A 21310-nucleotide genomic window follows, 5' to 3' on the forward strand; every position below is an offset into this window, starting at 1 on the left:
GACGAAGTGAGGGAGCGGAGTGAGGGAACGACGGGCGGAATGAGGGAGCGACGGGCAGAGTGAGGGAGCGGAGTGAGGGAGCGACGGGCGGAATGAGGGACCGACGGGCAGAGTGAGGGAGCGACAGACGGAGTGAGGGAGCGGAGTGAGGGAACGACGGGCGGAGTGAGGGAGCGACGAGCGGAGTGAGGGAGCGACGGGCAGAGCGAGGGAGCGACAGACGGAGTGAGGGAGCGGAGTGAGGGAGCGACGGGCAGAGTGAGGGAGCGATGGGCAGAGCGAGGGAGCGACAGGCAGAGTGAGGGTGCGGAGTGAGGGAGCGACGGGCGGAGTGTGGGAGCGACAGACGGAGTGAGGGAGCGGAGTGAGGGAACGACGGGCAGAGTGAGGGAGCGACGGGCAGAGCGAGGGAGCGACAGGCAGAGTGAGGGAGCGGAGTGAGGGAGCGATGAACAGAGTGAGGGAGCGACGGGCGGAGTGAGGGAAAAACGGGCAGAGTGAGGGAGCGGAGTGAGGGAGAAATAGGCAGAGTGAGGGAGCAGAGTGAGGGAGCGATGGGCAGAGTGAGGGAGAAATGGGCAGAGTGAGGGAGCAGAGTGAGGGAGCGACGGGCAGAGTGAGGGAGAGACGGGCAGAGTGAGGGAGCGGAGTGAGGGAGAGACGGGCAGAGTGAGGGAGAGACGGGCAGAGTGAGGGAGCGGAGTGAGGGAGAAATGGGCAGAGTGAGGGAGCGGAGTGCGGGAGCGATGGGCGGAATGAGGGAGAGACGGGCAGAGTGAGGGAGCGGAGTGAGGGAGAAATGGGCAGACTGAGGGAGCGGAGTGAGGGAGCGACGGGCGGAATGAGGGAGCGGCGGGCGGAGTGAGGGCGCGACGGGCGGAATGAAGGAGCGACGGGCAGAGTGAGGGAGCGGAGTGAGGGAGAAAGGGGCAGACTGAGGGAGCGGAGTGAGGGAGCGACGGGCGGAATGAGGGAGCGGCGGGCAGACTGAGGGAGAAACGGGCAGAGTGTGGGAGCGACAGACGGAGTGAGGGAGCGGAGTGAGGGAACGACGGGCAGAGTGAGGGAGCGACGGGCAGAGCGAGGGAGCGACAGGCAGAGTGAGGGAGCGGAGTGAGGGAGCGACGGGCGGAGTGTGGGAGCGACAGACGGAGTGAGGGAGCGGAGTGAGGGAACGACGGGCAGAGTGAGGGAGCGACGGGCAGAGCGAGGGAGCGACAGGCAGAGTGAGGGAGCGGAGTGAGGGAGCGACGGGCGGAATGAGGGAGCGACGGGCAGAGTGAGGGAGCGGAGTGAGGGAGCGACGGGCAGAGTGAGGGAAAAACGGGCAGAGTGAGGGAGCGGAGTGAGGGAGCGACAGGTGGAGTGAGGGAGCGGAGTGAGGGAGAAATGGGCAAAGTGAGGGAGCGTAGTGAGGGAGCGACGGGCAGAGTGAGGGAGCGGGGTGAGGGAGAAACGGGCGGAATGAGGAAGCGACGGGCAGAGCGAGGGAGCGACGGGCGGAGTGAGGGAGCGACGGGCAGAGTGATGGAGCGGAGTGAGGGAGCGACACACACAGTGAGGGAGCGGAGTGAGGGAGCGACGGGCGGAATGAGGGACCGACGGGCAGAGTGAGGGAGCGACAGACGAAGTGAGGGAGCGGAGTGAGGGAACGACGGGCGGAATGAGGGAGCGACGGGCAGAGTGAGGGAGCGGAGTGAGGGAGCGACGGGCGGAATGAGGGACCGACGGGCAGAGTGAGGGAGCGACAGACGGAGTGAGGGAGCGGAGTGAGGGAACGACGGGCGGAGTGAGGGAGCGACGAGCGGAGTGAGGGAGCGACGGGCAGAGCGAGGGAGCGACAGACGGAGTGAGGGAGCGGAGTGAGGGAGCGACGGGCAGAGTGAGGGAGCGATGGGCAGAGCGAGGGAGCGACAGGCAGAGTGAGGGTGCGGAGTGAGGGAGCGACGGGCGGAGTGTGGGAGCGACAGACGGAGTGAGGGAGCGGAGTGAGGGAACGACGGGCAGAGTGAGGGAGCGACGGGCAGAGCGAGGGAGCGACAGGCAGAGTGAGGGAGCGGAGTGAGGGAGCGATGAACAGAGTGAGGGAGCGACGGGCGGAGTGAGGGAAAAACGGGCAGAGTGAGGGAGCGGAGTGAGGGAGAAATAGGCAGAGTGAGGGAGCAGAGTGAGGGAGCGATGGGCAGAGTGAGGGAGAAATGGGCAGAGTGAGGGAGCAGAGTGAGGGAGCGACGGGCAGAGTGAGGGAGAGACGGGCAGAGTGAGGGAGCGGAGTGAGGGAGAGACGGGCAGAGTGAGGGAGAGACGGGCAGAGTGAGGGAGCGGAGTGAGGGAGAAATGGGCAGAGTGAGGGAACGGAGTGCGGGAGCGATGGGCGGAATGAGGGAGAGACGGGCAGAGTGAGGGAGCGGAGTGAGGGAGAAATGGGCAGACTGAGGGAGCGGAGTGAGGGAGCGACGGGCGGAATGAGGGAGCGGCGGGCGGAGTGAGGGCGCGACGGGCGGAATGAAGGAGCGACGGGCAGAGTGAGGGAGCGGAGTGAGGGAGAAATGGGCAGACTGAGGGAGCGGAGTGAGGGAGCGACGGGCGGAATGAGGGAGCGGCGGGCAGACTGAGGGAGAAACGGGCAGAGTGTGGGAGCGACAGACGGAGTGAGGGAGCGGAGTGAGGGAACGACGGGCAGAGTGAGGGAGCGACGGGCAGAGCGAGGGAGCGACAGGCAGAGTGAGGGAGCGGAGTGAGGGAGCGACGGGCGGAGTGTGGGAGCGACAGACGGAGTGAGGGAGCGGAGTGAGGGAACGACGGGCAGAGTGAGGGAGCGACGGGCAGAGCGAGGGAGCGACAGGCAGAGTGAGGGAGCGGAGTGAGGGAGCGACGGGCGGAATGAGGGAGCGACGGGCAGAGTGAGGGAGCGGAGTGAGGGAGCGACGGGCAGAGTGAGGGAAAAACGGGCAGAGTGAGGGAGCGGAGTGAGGGAGCGACAGGTGGAGTGAGGGAGCGGAGTGAGGGAGAAATGGGCAAAGTGAGGGAGCGTAGTGAGGGAGCGACGGGCAGAGTGAGGGAGCGGGGTGAGGGAGAAACGGGCGGAATGAGGAAGCGACGGGCAGAGCGAGGGAGCGACGGGCGGAGTGAGGGAGCGACGGGCAGAGTGAGGGAGCGGAGTGACGGAGCGACGGGCAGAGTGAGGGAGCGGAATGAGGGAGAAACGGGCAGAGTGAGGGAGCGGAGTGAGGGAGAAACGGGCAGTGAGGGAGCGGAGTGAGGGAGCGGCGGGCGGAGTGAGGGAGCGGCGGGCAGAGTGAGGGAGCAACGGGCAGAGTGAGGGAGCGACGGGCAGAGTGAGGGAGCGACGGGCAGAGTGAAGGAGCGACGCGCAGAGTGAGGGTGCGACGGGCGGAGTGAGGGAGCGACGGCGGAGTGAGGGTACGACGGGCAGAGTGAGGGAGCGACGGGCAGAGTGAGGGAGCGGCGGGCGGAGTGAGGGAGCGACGGGCAGAGTGAGGGAGCAACGGGCAGAGTGAGGGAGCGACGGGCAGAGTGAGGGAGCGACGGGCAGAGTGAGGGAGCGACGGGCGGAGTGAGGGAGCGACGGGCATAGTGAGGGTGCGGAGTGAGGGAGCGACGGGCAGAGTGAGGGAGCGGAATGAGGGAGAAACGGGCAGAGTGAGGGAGCGGAGTGAGGGAGAAACGGGCAGTGAGGGAGCGGAGTGAGGGAGCAACGGGCAGAGTGAGGGAGCGGCGGGCAGAGTGAGGGAGCGACGGGCAGAGTGAGGGAGCGACGGGCAGAGTGAGGGAGCGACGGGCAGAGTGAGGGTGCGGAGTGAGGGCGCGATGGGCGGAGTGAGGGAGCGACGGGCGGAGTGAGGGAGCGACGGGCAGAGTGAGGGAGCGACGGGCAGAGTGAGGGAGCGACGGGCAGAGTGAGGGAGCGACGGGCAGAGTGAGGGAGCGACGGGCAGAGTGAGGGTGCGGAGTGAGGGAGCGACAGGTGGAGTGAGGGAGCGACGGGCGGAATGAGGGAGTGACGGGCAGAGTGAGGGAGCGATGGGCAGAGTGAGGGAGCGGAGTGAGGGAGCGACACACAGAGCGACGGGCGGAGTGAGGGAGCGACGGGCGGAGTGAGGGAGCGACGGGCGGAGTGAGGGAGCGACGGGCCGGGTGAGGGAGCGACAGGCAGAGTGAGGGAACGACGGGCAGATTGAGGGAGCGACAGACGGCGTGAGGGAGCGACGGGCGGAGTGAGGGAGCTACGGGCAGAGTGAGGGAGCGACGGGCACAGTGAGGAAGCGGAGTGAGGGAGCGACAGGCAGAGTGAGGGAGCGGAGTGAGGGAGCGACGGGCGGAGTGATGGAGCGACGGGCAGAGTGAGGGAGCGGAGTGAGGGAGCGATGAACAGAGTGAGGGAGCGACGGGCACAGTGAGGAAGCGGAGTGAGGGAGCGACAGGCAGAGTGAGGGAGCGGAGTGAGGGAGCGACGGGCAGAGTGAGGGAGTGACGGGCAGAGTGAGGGAGCGGAATGAGGGAAAAACGGGCAGAGTGAGGGAGCGGAGTGAGGGAGAAATAGGCAGAGTGAGGGAGCAGAGTGAGGGAGCGACGGGCAGAGTGAGGGAGTGGAGTGAGAGAAAAACGGGCGGAGTGAGGGAGAAATGGGCAGAGTGAGGGAGCAGAGTGAGGGAGCGACGGGCAAAGTGAGGGAGCGGAGTGAGGGAGCGACGGGCGGAATGAGGGAGCGACGGGCAGAGTGAGGGAGCGGAGTGAGGGAGCGACGGGCGGAATGAGGGAGCGACGGGCAGAGTGAGGGAGCGGAGTGAGCGAAAAATGGGCAGAGTGAGGGAGCGGAGTGAGGGAGCGACGGGCAGAGTGAGGGAGTGGAGTGAGAGAAAAACGGGCGGAGTGAGGGAGAAATGGGCAGAGTGTGGGAGCGACAGACGGAGTGAGGGAGCGGAGTGAGGGAACGACGGGCAGAGTGAGGGAGCGACGGGCAGAGCGAGGGAGCGACAGGCAGAGTGAGGGAGCGGAGTGAGGGAGCGACGGGCGGAGTGTGGGAGCGACAGACGGAGTGAGGGAGCGGAGTGAGGGAACGACGGGCAGAGTGAGGGAGCGACGGGCAGAGCGAGGGAGCGACAGGCAGAGTGAGGGAGCGGAGTGAGGGAGCGACGGGCGGAATGAGGGAGCGACGGGCAGAGTGAGGGAGCGGAGTGAGGGAGCGACGGGCAGAGTGAGGGAAAAACGGGCAGAGTGAGGGAGCGGAGTGAGGGAGCGACAGGTGGAGTGAGGGAGCGGAGTGAGGGAGAAATGGGCAAAGTGAGGGAGCGTAGTGAGGGAGCGACGGGCAGAGTGAGGGAGCGGGGTGAGGGAGAAACGGGCGGAATGAGGAAGCGACGGGCAGAGCGAGGGAGCGACGGGCGGAGTGAGGGAGCGACGGGCAGAGTGATGGAGCGGAGTGAGGGAGCGACACACACAGTGAGGGAGCGGAGTGAGGGAGCGACGGGCGGAATGAGGGACCGACGGGCAGAGTGAGGGAGCGACAGACGAAGTGAGGGAGCGGAGTGAGGGAACGACGGGCGGAATGAGGGAGCGACGGGCAGAGTGAGGGAGCGGAGTGAGGGAGCGACGGGCGGAATGAGGGACCGACGGGCAGAGTGAGGGAGCGACAGACGGAGTGAGGGAGCGGAGTGAGGGAACGACGGGCGGAGTGAGGGAGCGACGAGCGGAGTGAGGGAGCGACGGGCAGAGCGAGGGAGCGACAGACGGAGTGAGGGAGCGGAGTGAGGGAGCGACGGGCAGAGTGAGGGAGCGATGGGCAGAGCGAGGGAGCGACAGGCAGAGTGAGGGTGCGGAGTGAGGGAGCGACGGGCGGAGTGTGGGAGCGACAGACGGAGTGAGGGAGCGGAGTGAGGGAACGACGGGCAGAGTGAGGGAGCGACGGGCAGAGTGAGGGAGCGGAGTGAGGGAGCGATGAACAGAGTGAGGGAGCGACGGGCGGAGTGAGGGAAAAACGGGCAGAGTGAGGGAGCGGAGTGAGGGAGAAATAGGCAGAGTGAGGGAGCAGAGTGAGGGAGCGATGGGCAGAGTGAGGGAGAAATGGGCAGAGTGAGGGAGCAGAGTGAGGGAGCGACGGGCAGAGTGAGGGAGAGACGGGCAGAGTGAGGGAGCGGAGTGAGGGAGAGACGGGCAGAGTGAGGGAGAGACGGGCAGAGTGAGGGAGCGGAGTGAGGGAGAAATGGGCAGAGTGAGGGAACGGAGTGCGGGAGCGATGGGCGGAATGAGGGAGAGACGGGCAGAGTGAGGGAGCGGAGTGAGGGAGAAATGGGCAGACTGAGGGAGCGGAGTGAGGGAGCGACGGGCGGAATGAGGGAGCGGCGGGCGGAGTGAGGGCGCGACGGGCGGAATGAAGGAGCGACGGGCAGAGTGAGGGAGCGGAGTGAGGGAGAAATGGGCAGACTGAGGGAGCGGAGTGAGGGAGCGACGGGCGGAATGAGGGAGCGGCGGGCAGACTGAGGGAGAAACGGGCAGAGTGTGGGAGCGACAGACGGAGTGAGGGAGCGGAGTGAGGGAACGACGGGCAGAGTGAGGGAGCGACGGGCAGAGCGAGGGAGCGACAGGCAGAGTGAGGGAGCGGAGTGAGGGAGCGACGGGCGGAGTGTGGGAGCGACAGACGGAGTGAGGGAGCGGAGTGAGGGAACGACGGGCAGAGTGAGGGAGCGACGGGCAGAGCGAGGGAGCGACAGGCAGAGTGAGGGAGCGGAGTGAGGGAGCGACGGGCGGAATGAGGGAGCGACGGGCAGAGTGAGGGAGCGGAGTGAGGGAGCGACGGGCAGAGTGAGGGAAAAACGGGCAGAGTGAGGGAGCGGAGTGAGGGAGCGACAGGTGGAGTGAGGGAGCGGAGTGAGGGAGAAATGGGCAAAGTGAGGGAGCGTAGTGAGGGAGCGACGGGCAGAGTGAGGGAGCGGGGTGAGGGAGAAACGGGCGGAATGAGGAAGCGACGGGCAGAGCGAGGGAGCGACGGGCGGAGTGAGGGAGCGACGGGCAGAGTGAGGGAGCGGAGTGACGGAGCGACGGGCAGAGTGAGGGAGCGGAATGAGGGAGAAACGGGCAGAGTGAGGGAGCGGAGTGAGGGAGAAACGGGCAGTGAGGGAGCGGAGTGAGGGAGCGGCGGGCGGAGTGAGGGAGCGGCGGGCAGAGTGAGGGAGCAACGGGCAGAGTGAGGGAGCGACGGGCAGAGTGAGGGAGCGACGGGCAGAGTGAAGGAGCGACGCGCAGAGTGAGGGTGCGACGGGCGGAGTGAGGGAGCGACGGCGGAGTGAGGGTACGACGGGCAGAGTGAGGGAGCGACGGGCAGAGTGAGGGAGCGGCGGGCGGAGTGAGGGAGCGACGGGCAGAGTGAGGGAGCAACGGGCAGAGTGAGGGAGCGACGGGCAGAGTGAGGGAGCGACGGGCAGAGTGAGGGAGCGACGGGCGGAGTGAGGGAGCGACGGGCATAGTGAGGGTGCGGAGTGAGGGAGCGACGGGCAGAGTGAGGGAGCGGAATGAGGGAGAAACGGGCAGAGTGAGGGAGCGGAGTGAGGGAGAAACGGGCAGTGAGGGAGCGGAGTGAGGGAGCAACGGGCAGAGTGAGGGAGCGGCGGGCAGAGTGAGGGAGCGACGGGCAGAGTGAGGGAGCGACGGGCAGAGTGAGGGAGCGACGGGCAGAGTGAGGGTGCGGAGTGAGGGCGCGATGGGCGGAGTGAGGGAGCGACGGGCGGAGTGAGGGAGCGACGGGCAGAGTGAGGGAGCGACGGGCAGAGTGAGGGAGCGACGGGCAGAGTGAGGGAGCGACGGGCAGAGTGAGGGAGCGACGGGCAGAGTGAGGGTGCGGAGTGAGGGAGCGACAGGTGGAGTGAGGGAGCGACGGGCGGAATGAGGGAGTGACGGGCAGAGTGAGGGAGCGATGGGCAGAGTGAGGGAGCGGAGTGAGGGAGCGACACACAGAGCGACGGGCGGAGTGAGGGAGCGACGGGCGGAGTGAGGGAGCGACGGGCGGAGTGAGGGAGCGACGGGCCGGGTGAGGGAGCGACAGGCAGAGTGAGGGAACGACGGGCAGATTGAGGGAGCGACAGACGGCGTGAGGGAGCGACGGGCGGAGTGAGGGAGCTACGGGCAGAGTGAGGGAGCGACGGGCACAGTGAGGAAGCGGAGTGAGGGAGCGACAGGCAGAGTGAGGGAGCGGAGTGAGGGAGCGACGGGCGGAGTGATGGAGCGACGGGCAGAGTGAGGGAGCGGAGTGAGGGAGCGATGAACAGAGTGAGGGAGCGACGGGCACAGTGAGGAAGCGGAGTGAGGGAGCGACAGGCAGAGTGAGGGAGCGGAGTGAGGGAGCGACGGGCAGAGTGAGGGAGTGACGGGCAGAGTGAGGGAGCGGAATGAGGGAAAAACGGGCAGAGTGAGGGAGCGGAGTGAGGGAGAAATAGGCAGAGTGAGGGAGCAGAGTGAGGGAGCGACGGGCAGAGTGAGGGAGTGGAGTGAGAGAAAAACGGGCGGAGTGAGGGAGAAATGGGCAGAGTGAGGGAGCAGAGTGAGGGAGCGACGGGCAAAGTGAGGGAGCGGAGTGAGGGAGCGACGGGCGGAATGAGGGAGCGACGGGCAGAGTGAGGGAGCGGAGTGAGGGAGCGACGGGCGGAATGAGGGAGCGACGGGCAGAGTGAGGGAGCGGAGTGAGCGAAAAATGGGCAGAGTGAGGGAGCGGAGTGAGGGAGCGACGGGTGGAATGAGGGAGCGATGGGCAGAGTGAGGGAGCGGAGTGAGGGAGAAACGGGCATAGTGAGGGAGCGACGGGCGGAATGAGGGAGCGACGGACATAGTGAGGGAGCAGAGTGAGGGAGCGACGGGCAGAGTGAGGGAAAAACGGGCAGAGTGAGGGAGCGACGGGCAGAGTGAGGGAGCAGAGTGAGGGAGAAACGGGCGGAGTGAGGGAGCGACGGGCGGAGTGAGGGAGCGACGGGCGGAGTGAGGGAGCGACGGGCAGAGTGAGGCAGCGACGGGCGGAGTGAGAGTATGACGGGCGAAGTGAGAGTATGACGGGCGGAGTGAGGGAGCGACGGGCGGAGTGAGGGAGCGACGGGCGGAGTGAGGGAGCGACGGGCGGAGTGAGGGAGCAACGGGCGGAGTGAGGGAGCGACGGGCGGAGTGAGGGTACGACGGGCGGAGTGAGGGAGCGACAGGCAGAGTGAGGGTGCGGAGTGAGAGCGATAGGCAGAGTGAGGGTGCGGAGTGAGGGAGCGACAGGCGAAGTGAGGGAGCGGAGTGAGGGACCGACGGGCGGAGTGAGGGAGCGACGGGCAGAGTGAGGGAGCGAAGGGCGGAGTGAGGGAGCGACGGGCAGAGTGAGGGAGCGAAGCGCGGAGTGAGGGAGCGACGGGCAGAGTGAGGGTGCGGAGTGAGGGAGCGAAGGGCAGAGTGAGGGAGCGGAGTGAGGGAGCGACAGGCGAAGTGAGGGAGCGACGGGCAGAGTGAGGGAGCGAAGGGCGGAGTGAGGGCGCGATGGGCGGAGTGAGGGAGCGACGGGCAAAGTGAGGGAGCGGAGTGAGGGAGCGACGGGCGGAATGAGGGAGCGACGGGCAGAGTGAGGGAGCGGAGTGAGGGAGCGACAGGTGGAATGAGGGAGCGGAGTGAGGGAGCGACGGGCGGAGTGAGGGAGCGGAGTGAGCGAGAAATGGGCAGAGTGAGGGAGCGGAGTGAGGGAGCGACGGGCGGAATGAGGGAGCGACGGGCAGAGTGAGGGAGCGGAGTGAGGGAGAAACGGGCAGAGTGAGGGAGCGACGGGCGGAATGAGGGAGCGACGGGCATAGTGAGGGAGCAGAGTGAGGGAGCGACGGGCAGAGTGAGGGAAAAACGGGCAGAGTGAGGGAGCAGAGTGAGGGAGAAACGGGCGGAGTGAGGGAGCGACGGGCAGAGTGAGGGAGCGACGGGCAGAGTGAGGGAGCGACGGGCGGAGTGAGGGAGCGACGGGCAGAGTGAGGCAGCGACGGGCGGAGTGAGAGTATGACGGGCGAAGTGAGAGTATGACGGGCGGAGTGAGGGAGCGACGGGCGGAGTGAGGGAGCGACGGGCGGAGTGAGGGATCGACGGGCGGAGTGAGGGATCGACGGGCGGAGTGAGGGAGCGACGGGTGGAGTGAGGGAGCGACGGGCGGAGTGAGGGAGCGACAGGCAGAGTGAGGGTGCGGAGTGAGGGAGCGATAGGCAGAGTGAGGCTGCGGAGTGAGGGAGCGACAGGCGAAGTGAGGGAGCGGAGTGAGGGAGCGACGGGCGGAATGAGGGAGCGACGGGCAGAGTGAGGGAGCGGAGTGAGGGAGCGACGGGCGGAATGAGGGAGCGACGGGCAGAGTGAGGGAGCGGAGTGAGCGAAAAATGGGCAGAGTGAGGGAGCGGAGTGAGGGAGCGACGGGTGGAATGAGGGAGCGATGGGCAGAGTGAGGGAGCGGAGTGAGGGAGAAACGGGCATAGTGAGGGAGCGACGGGCGGAATGAGGGAGCGACGGACATAGTGAGGGAGCAGAGTGAGGGAGCGACGGGCAGAGTGAGGGAAAAACGGGCAGAGTGAGGGAGCGACGGGCAGAGTGAGGGAGCAGAGTGAGGGAGAAACGGGCGGAGTGAGGGAGCGACGGGCGGAGTGAGGGAGCGACGGGCGGAGTGAGGGAGCGACGGGCAGAGTGAGGCAGCGACGGGCGGAGTGAGAGTATGACGGGCGAAGTGAGAGTATGACGGGCGGAGTGAGGGAGCGACGGGCGGAGTGAGGGAGCGACGGGCGGAGTGAGGGAGCGACGGGCGGAGTGAGGGAGCAACGGGCGGAGTGAGGGAGCGACGGGCGGAGTGAGGGTACGACGGGCGGAGTGAGGGAGCGACAGGCAGAGTGAGGGTGCGGAGTGAGAGCGATAGGCAGAGTGAGGGTGCGGAGTGAGGGAGCGACAGGCGAAGTGAGGGAGCGGAGTGAGGGACCGACGGGCGGAGTGAGGGAGCGACGGGCAGAGTGAGGGAGCGAAGGGCGGAGTGAGGGAGCGACGGGCAGAGTGAGGGAGCGAAGCGCGGAGTGAGGGAGCGACGGGCAGAGTGAGGGTGCGGAGTGAGGGAGCGAAGGGCAGAGTGAGGGAGCGGAGTGAGGGAGCGACAGGCGAAGTGAGGGAGCGACGGGCAGAGTGAGGGAGCGAAGGGCGGAGTGAGGGCGCGATGGGCGGAGTGAGGGAGCGACGGGCAAAGTGAGGGAGCGGAGTGAGGGAGCGACGGGCGGAATGAGGGAGCGACGGGCAGAGTGAGGGAGCGGAGTGAGGGAGCGACGGGTGGAATGAGGGAGCGGAGTGAGGGAGCGACGGGCGGAGTGAGGGAGCGGAGTGAGCGAGAAATGGGCAGAGTGAGGGAGCGGAGTGAGGGAGCGACGGGCGGAATGAGGGAGCGACGGGCAGAGTGAGGGAGCGGAGTGAGGGAGAAACGGGCAGAGTGAGGGAGCGACGGGCGGAATGAGGGAGCGACGGGCATAGTGAGGGAGCAGAGTGAGGGAGCGACGGGCAGAGTGAGGGAAAAACGGGCAGAGTGAGGGAGCAGAGTGAGGGAGAAACAGGCGGAGTGAGGGAGCGACGGGCAGAGTGAGGGAGCGACGGGCAGAGTGAGGGAGCGACGGGCGGAGTGAGGGAGCGACGGGCAGAGTGAGGCAGCGACGGGCGGAGTGAGAGTATGACGGGCGAAGTGAGAGTATGACGGGCGGAGTGAGGGAGCGACGGGCGGAGTGAGGGAGCGACGGGCGGAGTGAGGGATCGACGGGCGGAGTGAGGGATCGACGGGCGGAGTGAGGGAGCGACGGGTGGAGTGAGGGAGCGACGGGCGGAGTGAGGGAGCGACAGGCAGAGTGAGGGTGCGGAGTGAGGGAGCGATAGGCAGAGTGAGGCTGCGGAGTGAGGGAGCGACAGGCGAAGTGAGGGAGCGGAGTGAGGGAGCGACGGGCAGAGTGAGGGAGCGAAGAGCGGAGTGAGGGCGCGATGGGCGGAGTGAGGGAGCGGAGTGAGGGAGCGACAGGCGAAGTGAGGGAGTGACGGGCAGAGTGAGGGAGCGAAGGGCGGAGTGAGGGAGCGACGGGCAGAGTGAGGGTGCGGAGTGAGGGAGCGAAGGGCAGAGTGAGGGAGCGGAGTGAGGGAGCGACAGGCGAAGTGAGGGAGCGACGGGCAGAGTGAGGGAGCGAAGGGCGGAGTGAGGGCGCGATGGGCGGAGTGAGGGAGCGACAGGCAGAGTGAGGGAGCGACGGGCGGTGTGAGGGAGCGACGGGCAGAGTGAGGGAGCGACGGGCAGAGTGAGGGTGCGGAGTGAGGGAGCGAAGGGCAGAGTGAGGGAGCGAAGGGCAGAGTGAGGGCGCGATGGGCGGAGTGAGGGAGCGACAGGCAGAGTGAGGGAGCGACGGGTGGAATCAGGGAGCGACGGGCAGAGTGAGGGAGCGACGGGCAGAGTTAGGGTGCGGAGTGAGGGAGCGACAGGTGGAGTGAGGGAGCGACGGGCGGAGTGAGGGAGTGACGGGCAGAGTGAGGGAGCGACGGGCAGAGTGAGGGAGCGGAGTGAGGGAGCGACACACAGAGTGAGGGAGCAGAGTGAGGGAGCGACACACAGAGTGAGGGAGCGGAGTGAGGGAGCGACAGGCAGAGTGAGGGAACGACAGACGGAGTGAGGGAGCGACGGGCGGAGTGAGGGAGCTACGGGCAGAGTGATGGAGCGGAGTGAGGGAGCGACACACAGAGTGAGGGAGCGGAGTGAGGGAGCGACAGACGGAGTGAAGGAGCGACGGGCGGAGTGAGGGAGCTACGGGCAGAGTGATGGAGCGGAGTGAGGGAGCGACACACACAGTGAGGGAGCGGAGTGAGGGAGCGACGGGCGGAATGAGGGACCGACGGGCAGAGTGAGGGAGCGACAGACGAAGTGAGGGAGCGGAGTGAGGGAACGACGGGCGGAATGAGGGAGCGACGGGCAGAGTGAGGGAGCGGAGTGAGGGAGCGACGGGCGGAATGAGGGACCGACGGGCAGAGTGAGGGAGCGACAGACGGAGTGAGGGAGCGGAGTGAGGGAACGACGGGCGGAGTGAGGGAGCGACGAGCGGAGTGAGGGAGCGACGGGCAGAGCGAGGGAGCGACAGACGGAGTGAGGGAGCGGAGTGAGGGAGCGACGGGCAGAGTGAGGGAGCGATGGGCAGAGCGAGGGAGCGACAGGCAGAGTGAGGGTGCGGAGTGAGGGAGCGACGGGCGGAGTGTGGGAGCGACAGACGGAGTGAGGGAGCGGAGTGAGGGAACGACGGGCAGAGTGAGGGAGCGACGGGCAGAGCGAGGGAGCGACAGGCAGAGTGAGGGAGCGGAGTGAGGGAGCGACGGGCGGAGTGAGGGAGCGACGGGCAGAGTGAGGGAGCGGAGTGAGGGAGCGGAGTGAGGGAGCGATGAACAGAGTGAGGGAGCGACGGGCGGAGTGAGGGAAAAACGGGCAGAGTGAGGGAGCGGAGTGAGGGAGAAATAGGCAGAGTGAGGGAGCAGAGTGAGGGAGCGATGGGCAGAGTGAGGGAGAAATGGGCAGAGTGAGGGAGCAGAGTGAGGGAGCGACGGGCAGAGTGAGGGAGAGACGGGCAGAGTGAGGGAGCGGAGTGAGGGAGAGACGGGCAGAGTGAGGGAGAGACGGGCAGAGTGAGGGAGCGGAGTGAGGGAGAAATGGGCAGAGTGAGGGAGCGGAGTGCGGGAGCGATGGGCGGAATGAGGGAGAGACGGGCAGAGTGAGGGAGCGGAGTGAGGGAGAAATGGGCAGACTGAGGGAGCGGAGTGAGGGAGCGACGGGCGGAATGAGGGAGCGGCGGGCGGAGTGAGGGCGCGACGGGCGGAATGAGGGAGCGACGGGCAGAGTGAGGGAGCGGAGTGAGGGAGAAATGGGCAGACTGAGGGAGCGGAGTGAGGGAGCGACGGGCGGAATGAGGGAGCGGCGGGCAGAGTGAGGGAGAAACGGGCAGAGTGTGGGAGCGACAGACGGAGTGAGGGAGCGGAGTGAGGGAACGACGGGCAGAGTGAGGGAGCGACGGGCAGAGCGAGGGAGCGACAGGCAGAGTGAGGGAGCGGAGTGAGGGAGCGACGGGCGGAGTGTGGGAGCGACAGACGGAGTGAGGGAGCGGAGTGAGGGAACGACGGGCAGAGTGAGGGAGCGACGGGCAGAGCGAGGGAGCGACAGGCAGAGTGAGGGAGCGGAGTGAGGGAGCGACGGGCGGAGTGAGGGAGCGACGGGCAGAGTGAGGGAGCGGAGTGAGGGAGCGACGGGCAGAGTGAGGGAAAAACGGGCAGAGTGAGGGAGCGGAGTGAGGGAGCGACAGGTGGAGTGAGGGAGCGGAGTGAGGGAGAAATGGGCAGAGTGAGGGAGCGTAGTGAGGGAGCGACGGGCAGAGTGAGGGAGCGGGGTGAGGGAGAAACGGGCGGAATGAGGAAGCGACGGGCAGAGTGAGGGAGCGACGGGCGGAGTGAGGGAGCGACGGGCAGAGTGAGGGAGCGGAGTGACGGAGCGACGGGCAGAGTGAGGGAGCGGAATGAGGGAGAAACGGGCAGAGTGAGGGAGCGGAGTGAGGGAGAAACGGGCAGTGAGGGAGCGGAGTGAGGGAGCGGCGGGCGGAGTGAGGGAGCGGCGGGCAGAGTGAGGGAGCAACGGGCAGAGTGAGGGAGCGACGGGCAGAGTGAGGGAGCGACGGGCAGAGTGAGGGAGCGACGGGCAGAGTGAGGGTGCGACGGGCGGAGTGAGGGAGCGACGGCGGAGTGAGGGTACGACGGGCAGAGTGAGGGAGCGACGGGCAGAGTGAGGGAGCGGCGGGCGGAGTGAGGGAGCGACGGGCAGAGTGAGGGAGCAACGGGCAGAGTGAGGGAGCGACGGGCAGAGTGAGGGAGCGACGGGCAGAGTGAGGGAGCGACGGGCATAGTGAGGGTGCGGAGTGAGGGAGCGACGGGCAGAGTGAGGGAGCGGAATGAGGGAGAAACGGGCAGAGTGAGGGAGCGGAGTGAGGGAGAAACGGGCAGTGAGGGAGCGGAGTGAGGGAGCGACGGGCAGAGTGAGGGAGCGGCGGGCGGAGTGAGGGAGCGACGGGCAGAGTGAGGGAGCAACGGGCAGAGTGAGGGAGCAACGGGCAGAGTGAGGGAGCGACGGGCAGAGTGAGGGAGCGACGGGCAGAGTGAGGGAGCGGAGTGAGGGAGAAACGGGCAGAGTAAGGGAGCCGAGTGAGGGAGCGACGGGCGGAATGAGGGAGCGATGGGCAGAGTGAGGGAGCGGAGTGAGGGAGAAACGGGCAGAGTGAGGGAACGACGGGCAGAGTGAGGGAGCGGAGTGAGGGAGCGACGGGCGGAATGAGGGAGCGACGGGCAGAGCGAGGGAGCGACAGGCAGAGTGAGGGAGCGGAGTGAGGGAGCGACGGGCGGAGTGAGGGAGCGACGGGCAGAGTGAGGGAGCGGAGTGAGGGAGCGATGAACAGAGTGAGGGAGCGACGGGCGGAGTGAGGGAAAAACGGGCAGAGTGAGGGAGCGGAGTGAGGGAGAAATAGGCAGAGTGAGGGAGCAGAGTGAGGGAGCGATGGGCAGAGTGAGGGAGAAATGGGCAGAGTGAGGGAGCAGAGTGAGGGAGCGACGGGCAGAGTGAGGGAGAGACGGGCAGAGTGAGGGAGCGGAGTGAGGGAGAGACGGGCAGAGTGAGGGAGCGGAGTGAGGGAGAAATGGGCAGAGTGAGGGAGCGGAGTGCGGGAGCGATGGGCGGAATGAGGGAGAGACGGGCAGAGTGAGGGAGCGGAGTGAGGGAGAAATGGGCAGACTGAGGGAGCGGAGTGAGGGAGCGACGGGCGGAATGAGGGAGCGGCGGGCGGAGTGAGGGCGCGACGGGCGGAATGAGGGAGCGACGGGCAGAGTGAGGGAGCGGAGTGAGGGAGAAATGGGCAGACTGAGGGAGCGGAGTGAGGGAGCGACGGGCGGAATGAGGGAGCGGCGGGCAGAGTGAGGGAGAAACGGGCAGAGTGTGGGAGCGACAGACGGAGTGAGGGAGCGGAGTGAGGGAACGACGGGCAGAGTGAGGGAGCGACGGGCAGAGCGAGGGAGCGACAGGCAGAGTGAGGGAGCGGAGTGAGGGAGCGACGGGCGGAGTGTGGGAGCGACAGACGGAGTGAGGGAGCGGAGTGAGGGAACGACGGGCAGAGTGAGGGAGCGACGGGCAGAGCGAGGGAGCGACAGGCAGAGTGAGGGAGCGGAGTGAGGGAGCGACGGGCGGAATGAGGGAGCGACGGGCAGAGTGAGGGAGCGGAGTGAGGGAGCGACGGGCAGAGTGAGGGAAAAACGGGCAGAGTGAGGGAGCGGAGTGAGGGAGCGACAGGTGGAGTGAGGGAACGGAGTGAGGGAGAAATGGGCAGAGTGAGGGAGCGTAGTGAGGGAGCGACGGGCAGAGTGAGGGAGCGGGGTGAGGGAGAAACGGGCGGAATGAGGAAGCGACGGGCAGAGTGAGGGAGCGACGGGCGGAGTGAGGGAGCGACGGGCAGAGTGAGGGAGCGGAGTGACGGAGCGACGGGCAGAGTGAGGGAGCGGAATGAGGGAGAAACGGGCAGAGTGAGGGAGCGGAGTGAGGGAGAAACGGGCAGTGAGGGAGCGGAGTGAGGGAGCGGCGGGCGGAGTGAGGGAGCGGCGGGCAGAGTGAGGGAGCAACGGGCAGAGTAAGGGAGCGACGGGCAGAGTGAGGGAGCGACGGGCAGAGTGAGGGTGCGACGGGCGGAGTGAGGGAGCGACGGCGGAGTGAGGGTACGACGGGCAGAGTGAGGGAGCGACGGGCAGAGTGAGGGAGCGACGGGCAGAGTGAGGGTGCGACGGGCGGAGTGAGGGAGCGACGGCGGAGTGAGGGTACGACGGGCAGAGTGAGGGAGCGACGGGCAGAGTGAGGGAGCGGCGGGCGGAGTGAGGGAGCGACGGGCAGAGTGAGGGAGCAACGGGCAGAGTGAGGGAGCGACGGGCAGAGTGAGGGAGCGACGGGCAGAGTGAGGGAGCGACGGGCGGAGTGAGGGAGCGACGGGCATAGTGAGGGTGCGGAGTGAGGGAGCGACGGGCAGAGTGAGGGAGCGGAATGAGGGAGAAACGGGCAGAGTGAGGGAGCGGAGTGAGGGAGAAACGGGCAGTGAGGGAGCGGAGTGAGGGAGCGACGGGCAGAGTGAGGGAGCGGCGGGCGGAGTGAGGGAGCGACGGGCAGAGTGAGGGAGCAACGGGCAGAGTGAGGGAGCGACGGGCAGAGTGAGGGAGCGACGGGCAGAGTGAGGGAGCGACGGGCAGAGTGAGGGAGCGGAGTGAGGGAGAAACGGGCAGAGTAAGGGAGCCGAGTGAGGGAGCGACGGGCGGAATGAGGGAGCGACGGGCAGAGTGAGGGAGCGGAGTGAGGGAGAAACGGGCAGAGTGAGGGAACGACGGGCAGAGTGAGGGAGCGGAGTGAGGGAGCGACGGGCGGAATGAGGGAGCGACGGGCAGACTGAGTGAGCCGAGTGAGGGAGATACGGGCAGAGTGTGGGAGCGGAGTGAGGGAGCGATGGGCAGACTGAGTGAGCCGAGTGAGGGAGAAACGGGCAGAGTGTGGGAGCGGAGCGAGGAAGCGACGGGCAGAGTGTGGGAGCGGAGTGAGGGAGCGACGGGCAGAGTGAGGGAGCGACGGGCGGAGTGAGGGAGCGACAGGCAGAGTGAGGGAGCGGAGTGAGGGAGCGACGGGCGGAGTGAGGGAGCGACGGGCAGAGTGAGGGAGCGACGGGCGGAGTGAGGGAGCGATGGGCGGAGTGAGGGAGCGACGGGCGGAGTGAGGGAGCGACGGGCGGAGTGAGGGTACGACGGGCGGAGTGAGGGTACGCCGGGCGGAGTGAGGGAGCGACGGGCGGAGTGAGGGAGCGACGGGCGGAGTGAGGGTGTGACGGGCGGAGTGAGAGTATGACGGGCGGAGTGAGAGTATGACGGGCGGAGTGAGAGTATGACGGGCGGAGTGAGAGTATGACGGGCGGAGTGAGAGTATGACGGGCGGAGTGAGGGAGCGACGGGCGGAGTGAGGGAGCGACGGGCGGAATGAGGTAGCGACAGGCGGAGTGAGGGAGCGACCGGCGGAGTGAGGGTACGCCGGGCGGAGTGAGGGTGCAGAGTGAGGGAGCGACGGGCAGAGTGAGGGAGCGGAGTGAGGGAGCGACGGGCGGAGTGAGGGTGCGGAGTGAGGGAGCGATGGGCAGAGTGAGGGAGCGACGGGCAGAGTGAGGGAGCGGAGTGAGGGAGCGACGGGCGGAGTGAGGGAGCGACGGGCGGAGTGAGGGAGCGACGGGCGGAGTGAGGGTACGCCGGGCGGAGTGAGAGTACGTCGGGCGGAGTGAGGGAGCGACGGGCGGAGTGAGGGAACGACGGGCAGAGTGAGGGAGCGACGGGCAGCGTGTGAGAGAGGGTCGGACAGACTGAGGGAGGGACGGACAGAGTGAGTGAGAGAGAGAGAGAGACAGACAGAGTGGGGGACAGCTGATGGGAGTGACGGACAGGCCCGGCTCTTCGCTTTTGATTCAGTAAACACAGGTTTGTGGGGTGAGGTGGAAATCTACAATCACTGCCTGGTCACCAGACTAACTGCTACTTTCAACTCCTTCCCCCTGCCCCTCACTCACCACATTCTCTCCCACGTGCCCCCTCTCCCTGTCTCCCCATCTCCATCACTTCTGTTCTCTCTCTTTTCCTCTCTCTGTCTCTCTATCTCTCTGCCTCTCCCTCGGTCCTCTCCGGTCTCTCTCTCTCACCCCTTTCTACTTCTCTCTCCTTCCCATTCTCTCACCCCCTGTCTTTCCACTCCTCTCTCTTTCTCACCGATCTCTCTCATTCCCGATTCTCTTTCTCCCCCCTCTTTCCATCCCCCTCCCACTTTCTGCCCCTTTCTCCCCCTCTTCCTCCCCTTCTTGCCCCCTTTCTCTCCTACCCCCTCTTTCTCCCCTCTCTCTTGCTCTCTCTCTCCCCCTCTCTCCCTATTTCTCTCACCCTCTTTCTCCCCTTCTCTCTCCCCCCTCTCTCTCCCCCCTCTCTCTCCCCCCTTCTCTCCCCCCTCTTGCTCCCCCCTCTTGCTCCCCCCTCTCGCTCCCCCCTCTCGCTCCCCCCTCTCGCCCACCCCTCTCTCCCAGCCCTCTCTCCCATCCCCCTCTCTCCCACCCCTCTCTCCCACCCCTCTCTCCCACCCCTCTCTCTCCCCATCTTTCTCTCCCCATCTTTCTCACCCCCCTCTTTTCTCCATCCCCCTCTGCCTTTCCACACATTTCTCTTTCTTTTCTCGCACTGTCCCTTTCTCTATCCCCCTCTCCCTCTCCCCCTCCATTTCCCCCTCTCACTCCCTCTCTTTCATCCCCCTTTGCTTGTCCACTATCCTCTCTTGCGCCCCTCTCCCTTTCTCTCCATCTCTATCTCTCTCTCCCTCCCTCCCCCACCTCTCCCTCTCTTCCCCCCTCTCTCTCCCCCCTCTGCTTTTCCACTCCTCTCTCTTGAGCCCCTCTTTCTTTCTCTCCCCTTCCCCTTCTCTCGCTATCCGTTTCTCTCTCCATCTCTATCTCTCTCTCCCCCTCTCTCTCTTTATCCCTTTCTTTCTCTGCATCTCTATCTCTCTCTCCCCTCTCTGTCTATCCCTTTCTCTCTCTCCATCTGTCACTCTCTCCCCCTCTCTATCCCTCGCTCTATCCCTTTCTCTCTCTCCCTCCCCTTCTATCTGTGCCTATCTCTCCATCTGTATCTCCCCTCTTTCTATCCCTCTCATTCCTTCCCCTCCCTTTCCCCCTCTCCCCCTCTCTTATTTCCCCCTCCCCTCCTCCCCTTCTTCATTTCCCGTCTCTCTATCCCTTTCTCATCCCTCTCTCGCTTTCAATCTCTCTCGCCCCCTCTCTCTCTCCCCCTCTCTCTCCCCTCCCCTCTCTTTCTCTCCCCCTCTCTCCCCTTCTCTTTCCCTCTCTCCTCCCCCCTGTCCCTCTCTCTCTCCCCCTCTCTCTCCCTCTCTCCCCCCTCTCTCTCTCTCTCTCTCTCTCCTCTCTCCCCTCTCTCCTAACCCTCTCCCCATCTCTCTCTCCCCCTCTTTTTCCCCATCTGCCTTTCCACACTTTTTCTTTCTTTTCTCGCTCTGTCCCTTTCTCTATCCCCCTCTCCCGCTCCCCTCTACCTTCCCTCTCTCGCTCCCTCTCTTTCATCCCCCTTTGCTTGTCCCACTCTCCTCTCCCGCTCCCCTCTCCCTTTCTCGCCCCTCTCTCTCTCGCCCCTCTCTCTCTCACCCCCCTCTCTGTGGCCCCCTCTCTCTCTCTCGCCCCTCTCTCTCCCTCTCCCTCTCTCCTTCTCGCCCCCTTTCCCCTCCCTCTCTCTCGCCCCCTTTCCCCCTCCCTCTCTCTCGCCCCCCCTCCCTCTCTCTCTCGCCCCTCTCTCTCTCTCGCCCCTCTCTCTCCCTCTCCCTCTCTCCTTCTCGCCCCCTTTCCCCCTCCCTCTCTCTTGCCCCCTTTCCCCCCTCCCTCTCTCTCGCCCCTCTCTCGCCCCCCTTCTCTCCCTCTCTCTCCCCATCTCTCCCCCCCCCTCTTTCTCACTCCCTCTCTCTCACTCCCTCTCTCTCACTCCCTCTCTCTCTCTCCCTCTCTCTCCCCCTCTCTCTCTCCCTCTCTGTCTCCCTCTCTGTCTCCCTCTCTCTCTCTCCCTCTCTCTCCTCCTCTCTCTCCCCCCTCTCCCTCTCCCTCTCGACCTCGCTTTCTTCCCACTCTGTTTTCTCACCTCTGTCTCACCCCTTTCTTCCCCGCCCCTTCTTTCTTTACACTCCTTTGCTGTCTCTCCCTCCTGTAGTGCTCCATCGAATGGGTTCCACTTTGCCTGTGTTGGCCCTCACCACGAAGCCCAGGGGGAAATGGTAAGCAGCTGGTCATGAACCTGGATCTCCCCATATCTCTTGCTCGGGCAGGAGAGGGCGGCGAGGGGTGAGAGAGCCTCGGGTTACAGCCAGGATCTGTCTCTGCCTGGATCACTTTGGGGGGAGAAGGGGAGGTTGCGATATCTTTGCTGGGATTCCTTGGGAGGGCCAGTGAATTTTCTGCTGGGATCACGGGATGAGAAGCAATATCTCTGCTGGGATCGCTCGGGTCAAGCTGTGATATCTCTGCTGGGATTGCTCGGGAGTGGCTGTGATATCTTTGCTAGGATTCCTCGGAAAAGTCTGGGATATCTGCTGGGTCATTCGGGAGGGTCTGAGATATCTCTGCTGGGATAACCCAGGAGGGGCTGCGATATCTCTTCTGGGATCACCCAG

At 66.2% G+C, this 21310-nt stretch overlaps 1 protein-coding gene across 2 annotated transcripts in view; it reads left to right on the forward strand.

Moving 5' to 3' along the window:
- Positions 1 to 21310, forward strand: part of LOC140392908 (inhibitor of growth protein 4-like) — a 61077-nt gene that overhangs the window by 36818 nt on the left and 2949 nt on the right. For both annotated transcript variants that reach the window (XM_072478679.1, XM_072478680.1), the window contains one exon: positions 20851 to 20914. In XM_072478679.1, the coding sequence (XP_072334780.1) occupies positions 20851 to 20914 (64 nt within the window). The remainder of the gene's footprint in view (positions 1 to 20850; positions 20915 to 21310) is intronic.

Source organism: Scyliorhinus torazame, chromosome 16, assembly GCF_047496885.1.
Source record: "Scyliorhinus torazame isolate Kashiwa2021f chromosome 16, sScyTor2.1, whole genome shotgun sequence".
NCBI classification, from domain to species: domain Eukaryota; kingdom Metazoa; phylum Chordata; class Chondrichthyes; order Carcharhiniformes; family Scyliorhinidae; genus Scyliorhinus; species Scyliorhinus torazame.